A 16,506-nucleotide genomic window follows, 5' to 3' on the forward strand; every position below is an offset into this window, starting at 1 on the left:
AGCAAGGGTTTGTTTTTTTTACAGCTAGTATAACATAATTTAACAATTTAATGTAGGCTACATGACCAAAAAATGTAAAATTCCAGTTTATATTTTTTTCAGGTTTGGATTGAAAACGTCCATATTCGAAAGCATTTAGCTGGCTAACTCAGAAGTTAGCCGGCTAAATTAATATTTGGACACACATCTGGCTAAATTCTAGCCGGCTAATAAGTTAGGTGACTAGAATTAAGCCAGAGAGGCGTTCTGGATGGCATAACTGTTTATTGCGCATTAGAGCACTAGTGCAGCTTAATGAAACACTCAGTAAGTCTGGTCAGGCTAATTTTAACATGGCTGGTTATATTCAACAGTGCAGCTGCACTTTGAATTTGGTCTTTTAAGCTTATTGTAAAGAACGTTTTGCTTGAATCCAGCACTCTTATACACTACTAGTAACAAATGTCTTTGCAGTACATTTTAGTTATATGCTTTTGACTTCTGACATGGCCAACTCAGTATATTTCAGCTATGACCAAAGTACTGCCCTCAAACATCCTTCGTTTAGCCTATAAAAGGAAAGAGTATACCAGTATGCAGTGGCGATATCACCTCCGCTGGCCCATGGGAGGAGGTGACATCTGCAGGCCAGCAGAACTGATGTCACCACTACAGACCAAGGGCCTCATTTTCCAATATCACAGTGGTAACGCATGAGGGGGCGTGTCCTATGCAAATAAGGCATTTTTCGTGCAGTGGGGAAACATCGCCGCACGCGATGTTTGCGCCATTCGTGGAAACATCGTGCACCGCGATAAAACAACCAATGAATCACCACAGTACATGAAAGTGTCCAGCCAGGAGTATCACGGTCCACGATATTCCCAGACAGCCCGTTTTAGTATGAGAGAGAGAGAGAGAGAGAGAGAGAGAGAGAGAGAGAGAGAGAGAGAGAGAGAGAGAGAGAGAGAGAGAGAGAGGAGAGAGAGAGAGAGAGAGAGAGAGAGAGAGAGAGAGAGAGAGAGAGAGAGAGAGAGAGAGAGAGAGAGAGAGAGAGAGAGCCTTCCTATAATGCCTATGCCCTAGACAGGTATTTGTATCCCTATGGGAGGGCCACCTAGTAACTCGAGGTGGGGATTAGGTATGAGCGTAGGGGGTTGTGGGCCACTTTCACATTCAACATGAGACCTACGGAAAGAACAGTGGTCTCTAGTGAAGATTTGCTGGCCGTCGGAGTGAGGACACTCACTCCAAGAAGAGATTTGGGCAACGTTCTCTCAACCTAGCTTGATGGACACTCTACCTGGGCAACAACAAGCTAGGTTGAGTTACTAGGTGGCCCTCCCATAGGGATACAAATACCTGTCTAGGGCATAGGCATTATAGGAAGTCTCTCTCTCTCTCTCTCTCTGCAATATGCCTGTAGCACACAACGTATTGTGAATGAAAGGGTTGTAGCTATTGGCCGTGCTACCACTGTGGCTGTTTCGCCGCACATGATAATTTTACATAAACTCCACCCCCTGAATACTAAATTAAGAATTTGCATTCGCAAATCGCGTTAACTACTTGGAAAATGAGGCCCCAAGTCTCCCTTCCAATGTATGACTGGAGCTCCTTGGGGGACCTGCCTCACTCACTCTTATACTGTATAGAACACTGGTTCCCAACCTCTTTATGCCTTGGCACACTCAACATTGGGTTTGCTTTATCGAGGTACACCATTACCTTCCCTCCCTCACCTACCCTCTGACATCATCTTCCCTTTCATCCTGCCCTTTGGCATCATTACCATCCCATCCCATCTCACTCCTGGCATCATCATCTTCGCTGCCTCCCTGGCATCACCTTTCCTTCCTTTCTTCTGCCCCAGGCATTAAGTCCTTCCCTTTGTTTGCACCCCTTGGCACCACTGCTATCCCATCCCACTTCCTGGCATCATCATCTTCCCTCCTCCCAGACCCCGGTATCACCTTTCCTTCCCTCCATTTCACCACCATGGCATCACCACCTTCCCTTCCGTCTCCCCACAGCAACACCACCTGGCTTCACACGCTTCTCTTCACCCTAAGGAATCACCTCTATCACTTCCTTCTCTCCCATCTCCTGGCATCACCACTTTCCCTTACCTCCCCCACCCCCTAGCACTTCTTTCTTTCCCCCTTCACCTCCATGGCATCAGCACCTTACCTTCCATCCCCTATCCCTTGACATCACAACCATCACTCCCCTCCCTTCCTTATCCCGCTGGCATCTCCACCATTTTTCCCATCCTTTCCTTCCCCACCCCAGGGCAACATCACTTTTCTTCCCTTTCACCTCCCTGACATTGCCATCTTCCCTTCCTCATGCAGGATCATCTCTGTCTGGCGTGAGGAATTGAGCAAGTGGTGCTCCTCACCTGCTTCTGCTGCTGCCTCCTCCTTTGCTGGCTTCCTGCTGCTATCAAAACCATGCAGGACCCTATAGTCTCATGAGACCTAATTGCTCCACCCCGTTCCAACTTCAAAAGGAAGGCAGCAAAGGAGGCAGCAGCAGCAGGTTTACTTTTTAAGCAGTGCTGCTTGCTGACATCTACCAGCAAGAGGCCATTCTGTAGGGGATGCGGGGGGAGAGAGAGGAAGACTGCTGCCAGCAGCATTGGTTGCTGTGACCCGCTCTTGTCTTCTCTCCTCAGGGGGCTACGTTTTTGCAGCCCCACCACTGAGGTTGATTCTCCAGCCCACTAGTTGTACGGCAGCACTCCAGTTTGGAATCCCTGCATAGAACAACAATAAATCGGACATTGCGCTACTCTCCTGCCTGTTTACAAGGTTCATGCTCACACTTGCAGTGAACATTAAAGAATCCTAATGAACATTTCTCCCTTTCTAAAACATTGTCTCTTTCTCTAACTCAAACTGCTCACACAGCACAGTTTAGAACAGATGTTTGTTTGTCTTAAAATAATCATATGCAAACATCTCTCTAACTGAGCTCTAAAAAGCCTCTAATGCTTAACAGCTTCTCCATCAGAAGACCTACATAAATTCTAATTTTGAAATAAAGAAGAATTTTGAAGAATCTAGATTGGCATGTATAGGTAAATATTCTTCCTAGCTCCTTGTTGCAGCATGAAAGTTCTTCTTTACTGTTGCTTTAGAGCAACTGAGTCATCCTCTTTCCCTGCTTCAGTTTTCCATTTGGCCTTCTTTTCCATATTCATCTTCAGTAAATTGTCATCTCTTCTAGCGGCCTATGAAATGAAATGATAGAAGTAATTTTAGAGCAAAATTTGTAGACACATTGAGACAGATATTCGGTGCTACTTAGCTGGATAAGCAGCAACTTATTTGGCTAAGTGGCAGCCACTGAATATCCAGCTATCTTCAGCTGTTGTCATTTAGCCAGATACGTACTTATCCAAGTAAGTAGATAGCCAGATATCTAATGGGCAGGCAATGAGCATATCGGGAGGAGCTACTTATTCATCTATCAGAGCTGGATAAGTGCAGATATTTTGACTTATCCACCTACGGCTGGCTCAATAGAAGGTCTAAACTTAATTGGATATGAGTTATTTGGCTAAGTGGCGATTTCTATAGGGATATTCAGTAGCATAACTATGCTGATGAATATCCCTTGTAAGTTAGCTGGGTAATTCTTATCCAGCTAATTTACATAGCCGTTCAACTTTGAATATTGAATTCATTTCTTTTTTAATGAGTTTCCTCCTGCTTCTTTGGAATTCCAACTCTTTCAGAACCAACCTATCTTGGCCTATGGTGCCATGAGCCTTCATTCACACCTATCTGGGATTCCCCCCCCCCCCATTTTTATATTCCTCTCCCAACTCAGCCCAACCATCAGAGTGATAGCCAGAAGCCAACAATCGTGTCTCCCTCTGGAACCTGGCTAACATTGACCCGAAGTCTGGAATTTGTCGCCAGAGGATGTGGTTAGTGCAGTTAGTGTAGCAGTGTTTAAAAAAGGATTGGATAAGATCTTGGAGGAGAAGTCCATTACCTGCTATTAATTAAGTTGACTTAGAAAACAGCCATTGCTTTTACTAGCAACAGTATCATGGAACAGACTTAGTTTTTGAGTACTTGCCAGGTTCTTATTACCTGGATTGGCCACTGTTGGAAACAGGATGCTGGGCTTGATGGACCCTTGGTCTGACCCAGTATGGCATGTTCCTATGTTCTTAAGTCCAGCCACTAGGTGCCTTCCTCCTATGAGCTATGAATAGAAACCTGAGGAGCAGAAGACCTGACTCAGAAGTCTTCCACATAGAAGTGCACACAGTACTTGCCACTCAGCCATCAGGCTGGCCCTTTCTACTGAACTCCAATTGATTTTATTGTTATATTTGGGGGAACTACATAATGACAAACTATTTACTTATCTCACTGGATCATCTTCATTAATGACTGCTTTATACTTTTTAATGCTCCTTATTGTTGCCTCTTCTTTCATGCCCTAGCACTTGCACAGTTGTCTTTTTTCCAATAGGTATAAATTACTTACGTTTTTGCCTGCAATCACCATGGCCACACAACCCAGCAAAGTGATTGCTATCATCACATAACAAATCTTTATCCTCACTTTATTTGTGGCTGCATTAATGACCTCAAGTCTATAAAAGAAAAACATTAAAATTGCAGAGATGACAATAAAAAACAAAATTTCAGTTCTAACTTCCCCCATCCTCAAATTTTAAGGAAATAAATGGTTGCATTTGGAGTAGTGTGAGATATCTCCATATCTGTAGGTTCTTACAACTTGTCAGTATCAGTGCCATTGAATAAATACAATTTACAACCCAGTGATAAGGCTGTAGCACTGGGAATAAACTTCTGTTTAGAAGAGGTTGCAATTTGCTTTGACTTAAGAGGGTCTCATACTAGTGTCCCATTTTTTTAAATTAAAGTCATGGTGTGCTGAACAGGCAGGCTGCATGTGCAGATTTACTGCAAAAATCAAGAAGCCAATGTATTAAAGTGCAGCAAAATTCATAGCCAACTTCCCATGCTAAAAGCATGTGTTACAGGATAATGCACGCTATTGTCCCATTTAGCACACATGGACGGTAACTTTCAAAGAGGCACGCAGGCACCCATTGACACGTGTGCATCAGTGTGTGCCCAGAGACATGGCAATTTTATAACATAGGGACACATATGTGCGAATGTGTAAAATTGCCTGTGTGTGTACGTATGTGTGTGTGTAGGTGAGCCCAATTTTGCAAGTGGGCGGGCACAGCCATGTAAAGTTGGGTATGAGCCGTGCAAGAGGGAAAAATTTATAACCGGAGCTCGTCCACACCATGACCAGTTTCACCAGTTCATCCACTACTCTAGCACTAGGTCCTTCAAACCCTCCTTGTTCTTTAGCCTGCAGTCCCACCAGGTTACCCCAGACCCTTTAAACTACTCAGAGATGCCTGTTTTTTTTGTTTTTGTTTTTTTTTAACTTACACCTCCTCCACAGCAGACGGAAAGTTATGCGGCACTGGACTTGGGTGCGCGCCCAGGCGTGTAGGTACTTGTGCACACTTTTCTTGCGCCTGTTCTTGAATGCCCACATCCTGCCTGCACCATGCCCCTTTTTTTTCCAATGCGAGATGCACGTGCATCGGCTCATGAGTATGCATCACCCCACTTTATAAAATCGGGTGGACACACGCACATCCTACATGCGTGTGCATCTCCCAATTTTGGCCTGAGCCCGGCTTTTAAAATTCACCTCAAAGTTGTATTCTTTTCTTTCAAAGAGCTATTTTAGCATGATTAGATTTTCTCTTGCCCATGCAATCGGAATTTATTTTATGAATGCATTTATTTAAAACCATTTCTTACAGCCTACCCAGCCAATGCAGTCTGCCCAGAGCAATATACAACAAAATTGCATATCTAACAATACAAATAAAAAAAATCTCAGGTAAAAAAAAGAAACCTACAAAAAAGTGCTAAGGAGTGACTGTGATGCAAAATTATGCAAAGCAGCTCATTAACTATGAAAGTGGAGAAAAACTAAACATGGTACATGCAATTTTGCAAAAAAAGTTAACTACATCCAATGAGGTATTGTTAAAGTTAAAGTTTATGTGATAAGGTTTGTAGAAGAACTACAAATGGAATTTTGCTACTGGATTCATTAGCATATACTTCCTGATAGCAAAATAGTTTGAGCTAAAAACCAAACAGCATACAATCTTTTCCATGCTTTGGGATATTAGCCTCAAAACTTGTAAACACCCTCAACTCTAAAAAAAGATTTTTGTTGTGTTTTCCAAAGTTAGGAGGTTTGCTTACGCAGCTCCCTTTATCAGGGTACTCCCTGCAGAAAGCAAAGGGCTACTTTCCAGTACTGTAGAGAGAATGAAAACTGGCTGCACCCCAAATCAGGATTATCTAGTGAGGGATATCTAAAGCTCTAAGACCCAAGGAGTTCACTCACACAGTATCTCAAGAAACAAAGCCCAGACAATGAGTATTGTTCCAAAACCAAATTGCTTTTACTGGAGATAAAAATAAATTCTGCATTACAAAAATAGAAGCAGCAGCTTGAAGAGTTAAATCCAGCAATGCAAAGAAACAGCTTCTCATACATTTGGGGTAACTGGATAGAAAGTGGAATCCCTTCTGGTTCTTCACAGGGTTCTTCCGCTCTAAGAATTCCAAATTGAACTGTATTGTTATGTTTTGTATTTTTATGTTGATGTATTTAGTGTTTTAAACTGTTTATGCTTATGCTAACACGTGTTGGGTGTGTGCTTGGCCCACAGAAAGTGTAAATTAACAATATTGCATTGAACTAGAAGGTCCTCTTCTCCCATTCCAGAAGAATAGGTTTCCAAAATAATTTGTTGGTTGCCCTCAGCATCCCAGAGGATCTAACTCTCTCCTTGGATATGGGAGAGTAACTCCTCCAGAACCTGCTTGCCGAGCTCCTCCTGGATCTCACTCCAACCAACCTGAGAAGGCAAACTCCTCTCCCAATGAAAAGGAAGGGCAAATATCCCTTTCCCTCCTGGAGCCAGGAGAACATCAACCATTGCTACCTCACCCTTGCTCCTATCAACATCTCTCCATAGTGACTCATGGAGTCACCTTTAAGGAATTTGGATCCAACCCACCTTGTAGGGAATGGATCCTATCCCTTAAAAATAACTTTTCACTCATGGGACTTTTCACATTTTACTCTATTGTGAAGCCTAGTGGGTTTTACACTTAAAATACTCTTGCCTTGTATCAGTTTTGTAGGCTTGCTTCCTTTCTAGAAATCACTGGGTCAAACTGTATTTTGAAAATTCAAAGAGTGGTTAAATAACAATATAAAAATAAAAGAATTGCTGGATATATGGGGGGTTCCTTCGGCTTTCAGAAAAGTGGGGCGAGAACCCTGGAGTGCCATAAGATCTTCCGAAGTTCACAGATGGTGTCACGCCCCAGACAGAGCAGGGGAACACTGATCTTTCTGAACTGTGGATACATGATCAAGTTGTGCCCTTTCCGGGGATGCTTTCTATTTCCCCACCTCCTCTCCTAACAGACAGCGGTGGGAACCTGCTTTTTTTGTTTTGTGTTTCGAGCACTGCGTCAGGATTAAGATACGCATCTCTTCGGAGTAAGGATCAAACTGCGGAGGGCATACAGAGAAGACGGTATCAGCGGAAGGAGTGACATCCTGACATCTCTTCCCATTTGCCCTTTCATAACAGTAACTCCACACCAGCGGTTGTTTCTTTTTTTTTTTTTAATCTTATTATAAGTAATTCCAATGTTTAGTGGATTGGACACCCTGGACACATTAACAGGATCTCCATGCCTCCTGTAGTTCTAGGAAGTGTTCAGTTTTCATCAAGTTTTGGGGAAGGGATGGAAGGGGAGGGGAGGGGGGAGGAGAGGGAGGAATCAGGGAATTATGGAAGGAGAGGGGGGGGATATGGTTTAATTCCTAGTATCAAACATTTTAAGGAAATCCCACAGTTGGGTGCTGATGGGATCATCCTGTTGTTATTTTCACAGTTGCTGCATTGTTCAATTATATATTTCTGTATAGATGCGGAGGAGAGGAAGGAGGGGAGGCTAGGCTGGGGGCTTCCTCTTCAAGGTTTCCTGAAGTCACTGGTACAGATGTCTCTTTCTCATGTGTGTAAGTGAAAATGACTAACCTAATATCTTGGAATGTTAATGGCCTGGGAACTCCAGTGAAATGGAAAAAAGTTCTAGCCCATCTTAAACGCTTGCATGCTGACAGAGCCTGTATTCAGGAGACTCACCTCACAGCACCAGAAAGCCAAAAACTTCAGAGAGAGTGGGTAGGAAATTGTTTTTATGTGGCGGCAATACACAGGAAGGGAGGGGTAGCGATATTGGTTAATAGAAATACAAACCTACAAATCACCAAAACAATAGCCGATCCTGATGGGCGTTATATCATTTTAATAGGGGTCTGGAACAAACAACAAGTTACCATATGCAATGTTTATGCCCCAAACGAATATAATCACAAATTTTTTGAAACCATTTGTAATTTATTACACATTCATACCCAAGGTACACTTTACGTGGCAGGAGATCTCAATTGTGTCCATGACCACTCTCTTGACAAAAATACCTCTCAGCTGAAGCTCAGCAGATGGAAAACAAAGGGAGTGGCATATCTATGTAAACATCTATCTCTTATAGATGTCTGGAGAACTTTACACCCGACTGAACGAGACTACACCCACATCTCAAGATCGCATAATATGCTATCGTGCCTTGATTATATACTAATCTCTCAACAAGATTTTTTCACAGTGTCGAAGGCATAGATAGAAACTTTAGCTATATCAGACCACACACCGATTTCTATCCAACTAAGGACTATCCCACCCACTCACCAAACGCATCTATGGCGCTTTCCAGCCTTTCTTAAGGATGACGCCCCCTTTAAAGCTTTTCTCAAGGAAACGGTGGAAAGATTATGAAAAGAATAACCATGCACATACAGACACCCCGCACCTTTTCTGGGAGACTGCGAAGGCAGTGATCAGGGGAGATATCATCTCCTACGTCCACTCTTGCAAGCAATCAATAAGGCCATTTTAGACCTTGAAATTTTACTTAACAGAGCGAAACGAATCTTGATTCAAAATAACACAAGTAATAACCATGCTGAGTACTACGGTATACTGGGTAGATTGAACACCCTTCTTGATTCGAGAGCACAATCTTACATTTGGAAAGGACAGCAGTCTTTCTTTAAATTTGGTAATAAAAAGTTCCTCAGAACTAGTGGGCAGTGAGGAAGAAAATGCCTAGTGTGTGAAAATTTGAAATGAGTGTAACATTTGGATTGTATACTGTCTTTTGGTCTTCTGTATGGATTGCACTATTCCGCAAGGTGCACTCTACTGATTTTATTCACATACATCAGTTATTCCAGTAAAAGAATTATGTTTTTGAACCAGACTTTTTGTGGCTTCCAGGACCAGAGTTGCCAGCAATGCTACAGAAACTGAATTATCAGGCCAATGCAATACAGTGCACTCAACCGAGTGCACTGTTTAACACGTGGTTGGACTCAGGTTTTGGACGCACATCTACAACCCCTTATGCTAATAGTGCTCATCACATACAAATGCATACTGGTGAGGCTATTAGCTATTCTCCCCGATTAAAAAAAAATGTGCGCCCGAATATAAGTGACTTGAATTCTCTGCTGCTCCTTTATGGCAACCAGTACATTGCCTGAGAAAAGAAAGTAGTAACCCTTAAGCATCAAGAATTTTTTTTCCATAAAACATGAATCCTATTAAGTAAAGTCATATTTTACCAAGAAACGTATACAGATTCAATAATGCACTTGCAGCTTCAGCTTTCTTTTTAAGATATACAAGTGGAAATTATAAATTTGTATATCTTAGACTTAAATTGATCAACTTTTTTTTCTGTGGCAATGTTCTTATCATCATTTACTAATTATCAAAGGTTTTCACCTCATTTGCAAAAAAATGCCACTCCTCCACCCCACCTCCCTGTTTGTGTACAAAAATCAACAGTTTTGGACTTTTTCATTTGTAAAGTAATAAAGTGTGTTTTGTATACTTTGTGTATGTATTATTGAAAAGATTGATCTTCACACCTATGAAATAAATACCACTTAATTTTTTCTTTATATATGGAAATGCTGGATACTATTTATAAACAGCTACTGCCACTGTCAGCATGTTATAATTTATTACAAGTAAGCACATGCTATACTATCATTTTGTGGTGGAGAGAGTTGTGAATTGTATTAAACTCACATATTCTATATATGAGCCCAGTAGCCATCAACTAAAAACTGTGTTAGCCATTGTAAATGTCTTTTGAAGGATGCATTTGAGGCCAAATGACCTAAGTATTGCCCTTACCCCCTTCATCCACCATACCCAGACACAAAATGAGAGAAATCCTTTAGTGCCTCTGGCCTTTTGGTCTTCTCTGTGGTCTGTAAGAAATGGGAGGAGAATGGTATGACTAGTACTCCTAGCATTCTGCCATTCAGGCCGATACAGTAAAGTGCGCTCAGGCAGAGTGCACTGATAGCCCCTGTTTGGCTGCGCATTTTCAACGTGCTATTTTTACCACTTATACAGTAAGGGGTAATAGCACGTGGAAAAAGCGCAGCCACCCCCCCCCCCCCCCCCCCCCGAAACTAATAGCGCCCGCAACATGCAAATGCATGTTGATGGGCCTATTAGTTATTCCTGCGCGATTCAGAAATGTGCCAGAGGCAGGAGTTAATTTTGTCCGGCACCAGGAAAGTGTACAGAAAAGCAGAAAAAAACTGCTTTTCTGTAACCTTCCGACTTAATATCATAGCGATATTAAGTTGGAGGCTCCAAAGATAAAAAAAACATTTAAAAAATCTTAAAAAAAAAAGAAAATCTGCCCGCGGCCCGCGGGTTGGAAGATGGACGCTCAATTTTGCCGGCGTCGTTTTACAAACCCGTGGCTGTCAGCGGGTTTGACAACAGACACCTGTAAAATTGAGCGTCGGCTTCTGTCAAAATTGAGGTCTGCTTCTGTCAAAAAGGAGGCGCTAGGGACGCGCTAGTGTCCCTAGCGCCTCCTTTTTACCGCGGGCCCTAATTTTCATATTCTTGCTTCCTGAATCGCACGCCCAGGAGAGTGGCCTGGGCACATGTCAGAAGAGCGGGCGCTTGCTGGTTCTCCTGCACAGTTTTCTGTATCGGCCCATAAGTGTGGCCACGGGGACGGGGGAAAGCCGCTTAGTTTGTTTGACAGCCTATCACAGAATCAACATTTCTGAAAGCTTTCACACTTCTTAATTCAATCTTTTGAAGAAAGCTGCACAGGGCCTGCCTGCCTTGAGTCTCTGCTTTTGCTCCAGCAGCTCCCCTCATAAACAGCCTGGAGGGAACCCTCTCCTTCTGTTGTTCCACTCCCCTTCTTTCCTCCTATTCTGACGTAAACAAGAAGGTGGGGGGGTGAAGTTGGAGTGGGCAGAAGAAGCAGTCAGAAGGTTTGATCCCTCTGAGATCTCACAGGGGCTCCTCTGCACCCCAGTCAATCTCTTCACAGCTGGAAAAATCCCTTTTCACTCTCAATGTGTTGTTTAAAAGAAAGACGGTGACTTTTAAACAGCCACACAGGCAAACAGGTATGTGCGTATGCTGGCTCGTGCTAATGGACATTGCTATTTTATAACATATGCGCGCAAGATATAAAATAGGCTGTGTACATGTAAATGTGCATGCAATTTTATATGGATGCGCATGTGCGAGCAAATCATGCCTCTACAGCGTAAGTAGGGGGATTTTGGTACATACGCGTGCTGATGCAATTACCAGTTTCCCCAGTTCACCCAGTTAAAGAATAGGACTTCCTAACCTCCCTAGTTAATAAGCCTCCCTTTTACCCTTTTAGCCCCAGCCCTTAAAACGTTGTTAATTTGCCTCATTTTTATTATTTCATGACTTACACACCATCCATAGCAGAAGTAAAGTTACGCAGCATAAATACTTATGTTCAGATTTCATTGAGAAATCTAGGAACGCCCACACCCCACCCCTTTCTTGCGAAATATTTTTGTGCGTGTATTGGGAAATACACGCATACCTTTTAAAATCTGCTCATTGCGCTCTGGCCCAACTTCTGCGCATATCTCCCAGCTTTGGTGCACGTAGGGCTTTTAAAATTCGCCTTAAACTCTTTACTGCAAAACTTGTGACACAACATAAAATCCAAATCCAGAACACTTAAGCAGTGCACAAGTACTGTAACAAAGTCCAAAAAATGCAAACAAGCCCAAAACACTGTCTCTCTTCATCTCCTCCAACAGAATAGCTCTTCAGGGAAGGTACCCTTCTCTTCCTAGGTCCTCCCAGTCTCTGTTGGGTAGCTGTATCTCCTCTCTTCTACCATGCACTTCTTTTCTCTCGGCTTGGAGTCAGGGACTGATGATATAGGGATCAGGTTTTGACTCTATTGACCTACCAGGGTTCAGCAACTCCCAGGACACACTGATCCACCAACTCTCAATATATTCTTCTTTTACTTTAGGAACACCCAGAGACCTTCACCCTGGAATTTTTCACCTGCACCCCTACTTCTTTAGGACCTTCTCTAGGATCAACAGGTCCTATGGAACCACTCTGGGGGAGATGGCCCAAACATTACAAGAACTCAAGAGCTTAGATCCTACTCTTCTCACAAACCCCAATCCCTTGCTCATGTAGAAACAGGGGTTTTTTATACCTCTACTTTACTCCTCTTCAAACCACTTAACCGTGTTCTGATATCATTGACCACAAGGTCACTGATCATTTAGCTGGCCAAATCTAAATATTGCCACTTATCTGGCTAAGTAGTAGCCACAAGCTGGAATGCCCCTATCACCCACCACTTAGTCAGATAACTATTTATCCAGAAAAATAGAAATCTGGCTAAGTGGAGGCCGGTGAATACTGTCGCGTATTCAAACAGCGCCACATAGCCAAATAAGTGCGAACTTATTCTGCTAAGTGGCACTGAATATCACCCTCTGAGAGATATGACTAACTTGCAAACTGCTGAAGTCTGTTTATTGCTGCTGGAAAGGCATCAAAGCTTCAAAAATCTCAGAATAAAAGCACCACAAAGCGAAACACTGAATAAAACCAGTGCAATCTGCTGGAAACTGGAATTAGAGCACAGCTGATCCCTCTTGAGAGTCTAGAGAGACTGACTGGTGCCAGTTTTATTTTCTTTGTGCATATAAATGTAATTGATGTCTTCTTGATATACAACTTTAGGTTTGAAAATAGAGCACAAGTACATTAGAGATGTGGCTTCCTCTTTGGAACAATACAAATCCCATGTATTTTAGGCCTTTTCCTTTGTGCTTTCTGATGAGTTTTATTTTCAAGCTTTGATACTTTGCTTCTGTGTGGTTTAACAAAAGAACGTTAAACCTCATAAATGCAGCTAATAGGATTAGCTTCTTTCTGTTTTCTTTTTTTCATTCTGGTAGGATTTGCACTGTGGGATTGAGAGAATTGTATAGAACTCAATTGCCTGAAGACTGTAGCTCTTGAATTGATTGCATGCATGGGAAAGGACAGTTTGAAGGTTTGAATATATACATACGATAGCTGAGCAGAGTTTTCCATGCTTTGCAAACATAAGCACCGCACCTATTCCATGGATACTCTGGGTGCTGGAGTGCCACCAATATCAGGTCTGCTTCCTGCATCACCTCTTCAAACTGCAGGACCAGATTTATACCTATTGCATCCATAGGTGGGGACGCCCAAGAGTTTAAGGAGCAGGGGGCTAATCTCCTCTGAAGTGCATGTGTGTCTAGGGGGCCTTTAAACTTCCCGAGACAGCTCTGGGACAGCAGACATCCCAAACATACCCTACTTCGGGAAGTTTTACAACTAATCAAGAGAGATGGGCTTAAGAGCCCACCCAGACTCCCAAACTACCAACATTAGGTTTTACTTACGAAACGAAGGCTGGTATATCCTCCTCCTTTCTGAAGCGCCCAGCCCATAAGAGAATCTTTTTATCCAGTGGTGTCGGTCTTCTTTCATTCCTGAATGGTTTATAGCCTTAAATATGATACGACAGATTACATTATTCTTTTGTCATAATTTAGGGAGAGTAGTTTATTAAAACTAGGGCTTCTGATTTTAGGCTTTAACCAATAAACCCTTATAAGATGCCCCCATAGTAAAACACCACTTCTCTTGGTACTCTTCTTTGCCTACCGTGGATCCTCTGCTTTGTTTTTGTGCCTTTTCCACACTAATGACTCCTCTATTGCACAAATGTATACATTTAATTCAATAGGAAAAGGTACCCAACAATAGTACCTGCGCTGCAAAAACACCAGTAAAAAGCAATTTTTGTTACCCACACGGGACCCCTAATTAGCTAGAACATGAACACCTAAATTTACAATTTATTTATTTATCTATTTATTTATTTATTTACATCTTTTTGCTATACCAACATTCAAGACGAAGATTCTTATCACACAGGTTTAACTTAGAAGCTCTAATTATGATTATATGGGTAAGAATAAATTCTGCATATACTGTTAGGCTGGAGACTTTACTCCATATTTTCAAAGCAAACTTACAGTCTGCACAAAATGCCCTTCATTGCACACAAAAATAACCCACACATGTTACACCTACTCTTCACAGACTAAGTTGTGTGAGTAACTTACATGATCCTTTTGAAATAAAGTATACACTTAAGTCCCAATTCCCCCCTGCCTCCCCCCCAGAACAACTACCTCTAGTACAGCGATTCTCAACCGATGTGTCGCGACACACCAGTGTGTCGCCAAACACCAGCAGGTGTGTCGCGTCTCCCGGTGTCCCACTGCCCTGTTGTACTTTCCTTCTCCCTTTTTTCAGCCCCTGCGGGCCGATTGGAAGCCTCCTTTCTTCCTACCCCTACTGCCCAATGGGAAGCCTCCTTCATTCTGCGTGCCAGTGGGAGTGGGAGGAAGCCTTTGATTGGCCAGTGAGGCAGGCATTGCATAGCCTGGGGGTGGGGTGGGAGGAATGGCAGTGTCGAACCCTGATGAAGCAAGGCCGTCATGGGAGCCCATCCCCATGGCAGTAAAGAGGAAACCCGACCCCGACCAAGGCCACAACGGGAGCCCATCCCCGTGGTGGACAAAAAAGAAGGCCCACCGGAGTAAAGCCATGGCGGAACTGGAGCCCATCCCTGAAGGAAAGAAGAAGACGTTTTTGGTGAGAGCTTGTGTGTTTGGGTGTGAATGGGTGCCTGGGTGAGAGCTTATGTCTGTGGGTATGAATGGATGCATGGGTGAGAGCTTGTGTCTATGGGTGTGAATGGATGCATTGGTGAGAGCTTGTGTCTGTGGGTGTGAATGGGTGAGAGCTGGTGTGAATGGGTGCTTGGGTGAGAGCTTGTGTGTGTGGGGGGGGGGGGGGGCCTGGGTGAGAGCTTGGGTGTAAATGGATGCCTGGGTGAGAGATTATGTGTGTGGGGCCTGGGTGAGAGCTTGGGTGTGAATGGATGCCTGGGTGAGAGCTGGTGTGAATGGGTGCAAGAGCATTTGTGTGTGATTGAGAGCTTGTATATAAGAGAGCATGAGTGTGATTTAGAGAGAGACTGGTCAGGGTGGTGATGTGTTTCTGTGTGAGAGAGAGAGACTGGTCAGGAAGATTTCTGGTGTGAGAGAGACCGAGACTGGTCATGGGGTCTAATTGGGTGTGTTTGTATGTGTTTGAGTGACTGGTTGTGGGCACTAAGGAAGAGGACTGTGAGGACAGAGCTTCAGCAGACACTGCTGCTTCTGGTGAGTGCTATTGGCCTGGAAGGGGAAGGAGTAGGAGAGTTGCTGGAGAGGTTAAGTAAAGGTGGCTTTTTAAATGTATTTTTCTTGATTGACTGCCATTTTAATTATTGGGTATTATGCTATGTCTGCTGTTTTGAAATATTTTATTGATATTTGGACATGTTTTAATAAGTTTTATGAGTTTTTAATTGTTGGGTATTATTCTGTTCAGCAGCTGTTTTGTAACATTTTTAGTATAGCTTTACAATTATTTCTGTGTGGGGCTGTATAGCAGCTTGGCTTATTCTATTTTCCCAATAGGAAATGTATTAGTGTTTAGGGCCTGGTTTAATAGTTGTATCTCTTAGATAGGGTTATTACTGTTTGAGTGTGTTCCATAATACAGGTGTAACTTTGTGCGGATTAGTTTGTGTGCATTATTGCAAATCCTGAGAGACTGTTAGGTGCTATATTTTTTTATATTTATATATTGTAGTGTTTTCTCAATAGGAGATGCATTAGTGGTAAATTACTGTCTTTTCATAATGAAAGCTATTGTGCCTGGTAGTAAAGGGAGTTTGTTTTGCTTTTACTGAGATGTCATCAGAACCAGAATATCTTTTTTGAGTTGTACAGGGTAATGCCCTAGATCTGCTCTGCATTCATTGCTGGGGGTCGAGGGGGTTCCTGTGGATGCAGAGTGCATGTTTTCATTTAGCCCCGTGATGGTCACATGTTCAATGT

General features: G+C 42.9%; 1 protein-coding gene across 2 annotated transcripts in view; it reads right to left on the reverse strand.

Moving 5' to 3' along the window:
* Window positions 1-1,271: 1,271 nt before the first annotated feature.
* LOC115094052 (protein FAM162A-like) overlaps window positions 1,272-16,506 on the reverse strand; it is a 31,913-nt gene continuing 16,678 nt past the window's right edge. For both annotated transcript variants that reach the window (XM_029606703.1, XM_029606704.1), the window contains 3 exons: window positions 13,948-14,053; window positions 4,489-4,597; window positions 1,272-3,214 (listed from right to left, as the gene is read on the reverse strand). In XM_029606703.1, the coding sequence (XP_029462563.1) occupies window positions 3,107-3,214; window positions 4,489-4,597; window positions 13,948-14,053 (323 nt within the window). In that variant the 3' untranslated portion in view covers window positions 1,272-3,106. The remainder of the gene's footprint in view (window positions 3,215-4,488; window positions 4,598-13,947; window positions 14,054-16,506) is intronic.

Source organism: Rhinatrema bivittatum, chromosome 6, assembly GCF_901001135.1.
Source record: "Rhinatrema bivittatum chromosome 6, aRhiBiv1.1, whole genome shotgun sequence".
In the NCBI taxonomy this organism is placed as follows: Eukaryota; Metazoa; Chordata; class Amphibia; order Gymnophiona; family Rhinatrematidae; genus Rhinatrema; species Rhinatrema bivittatum.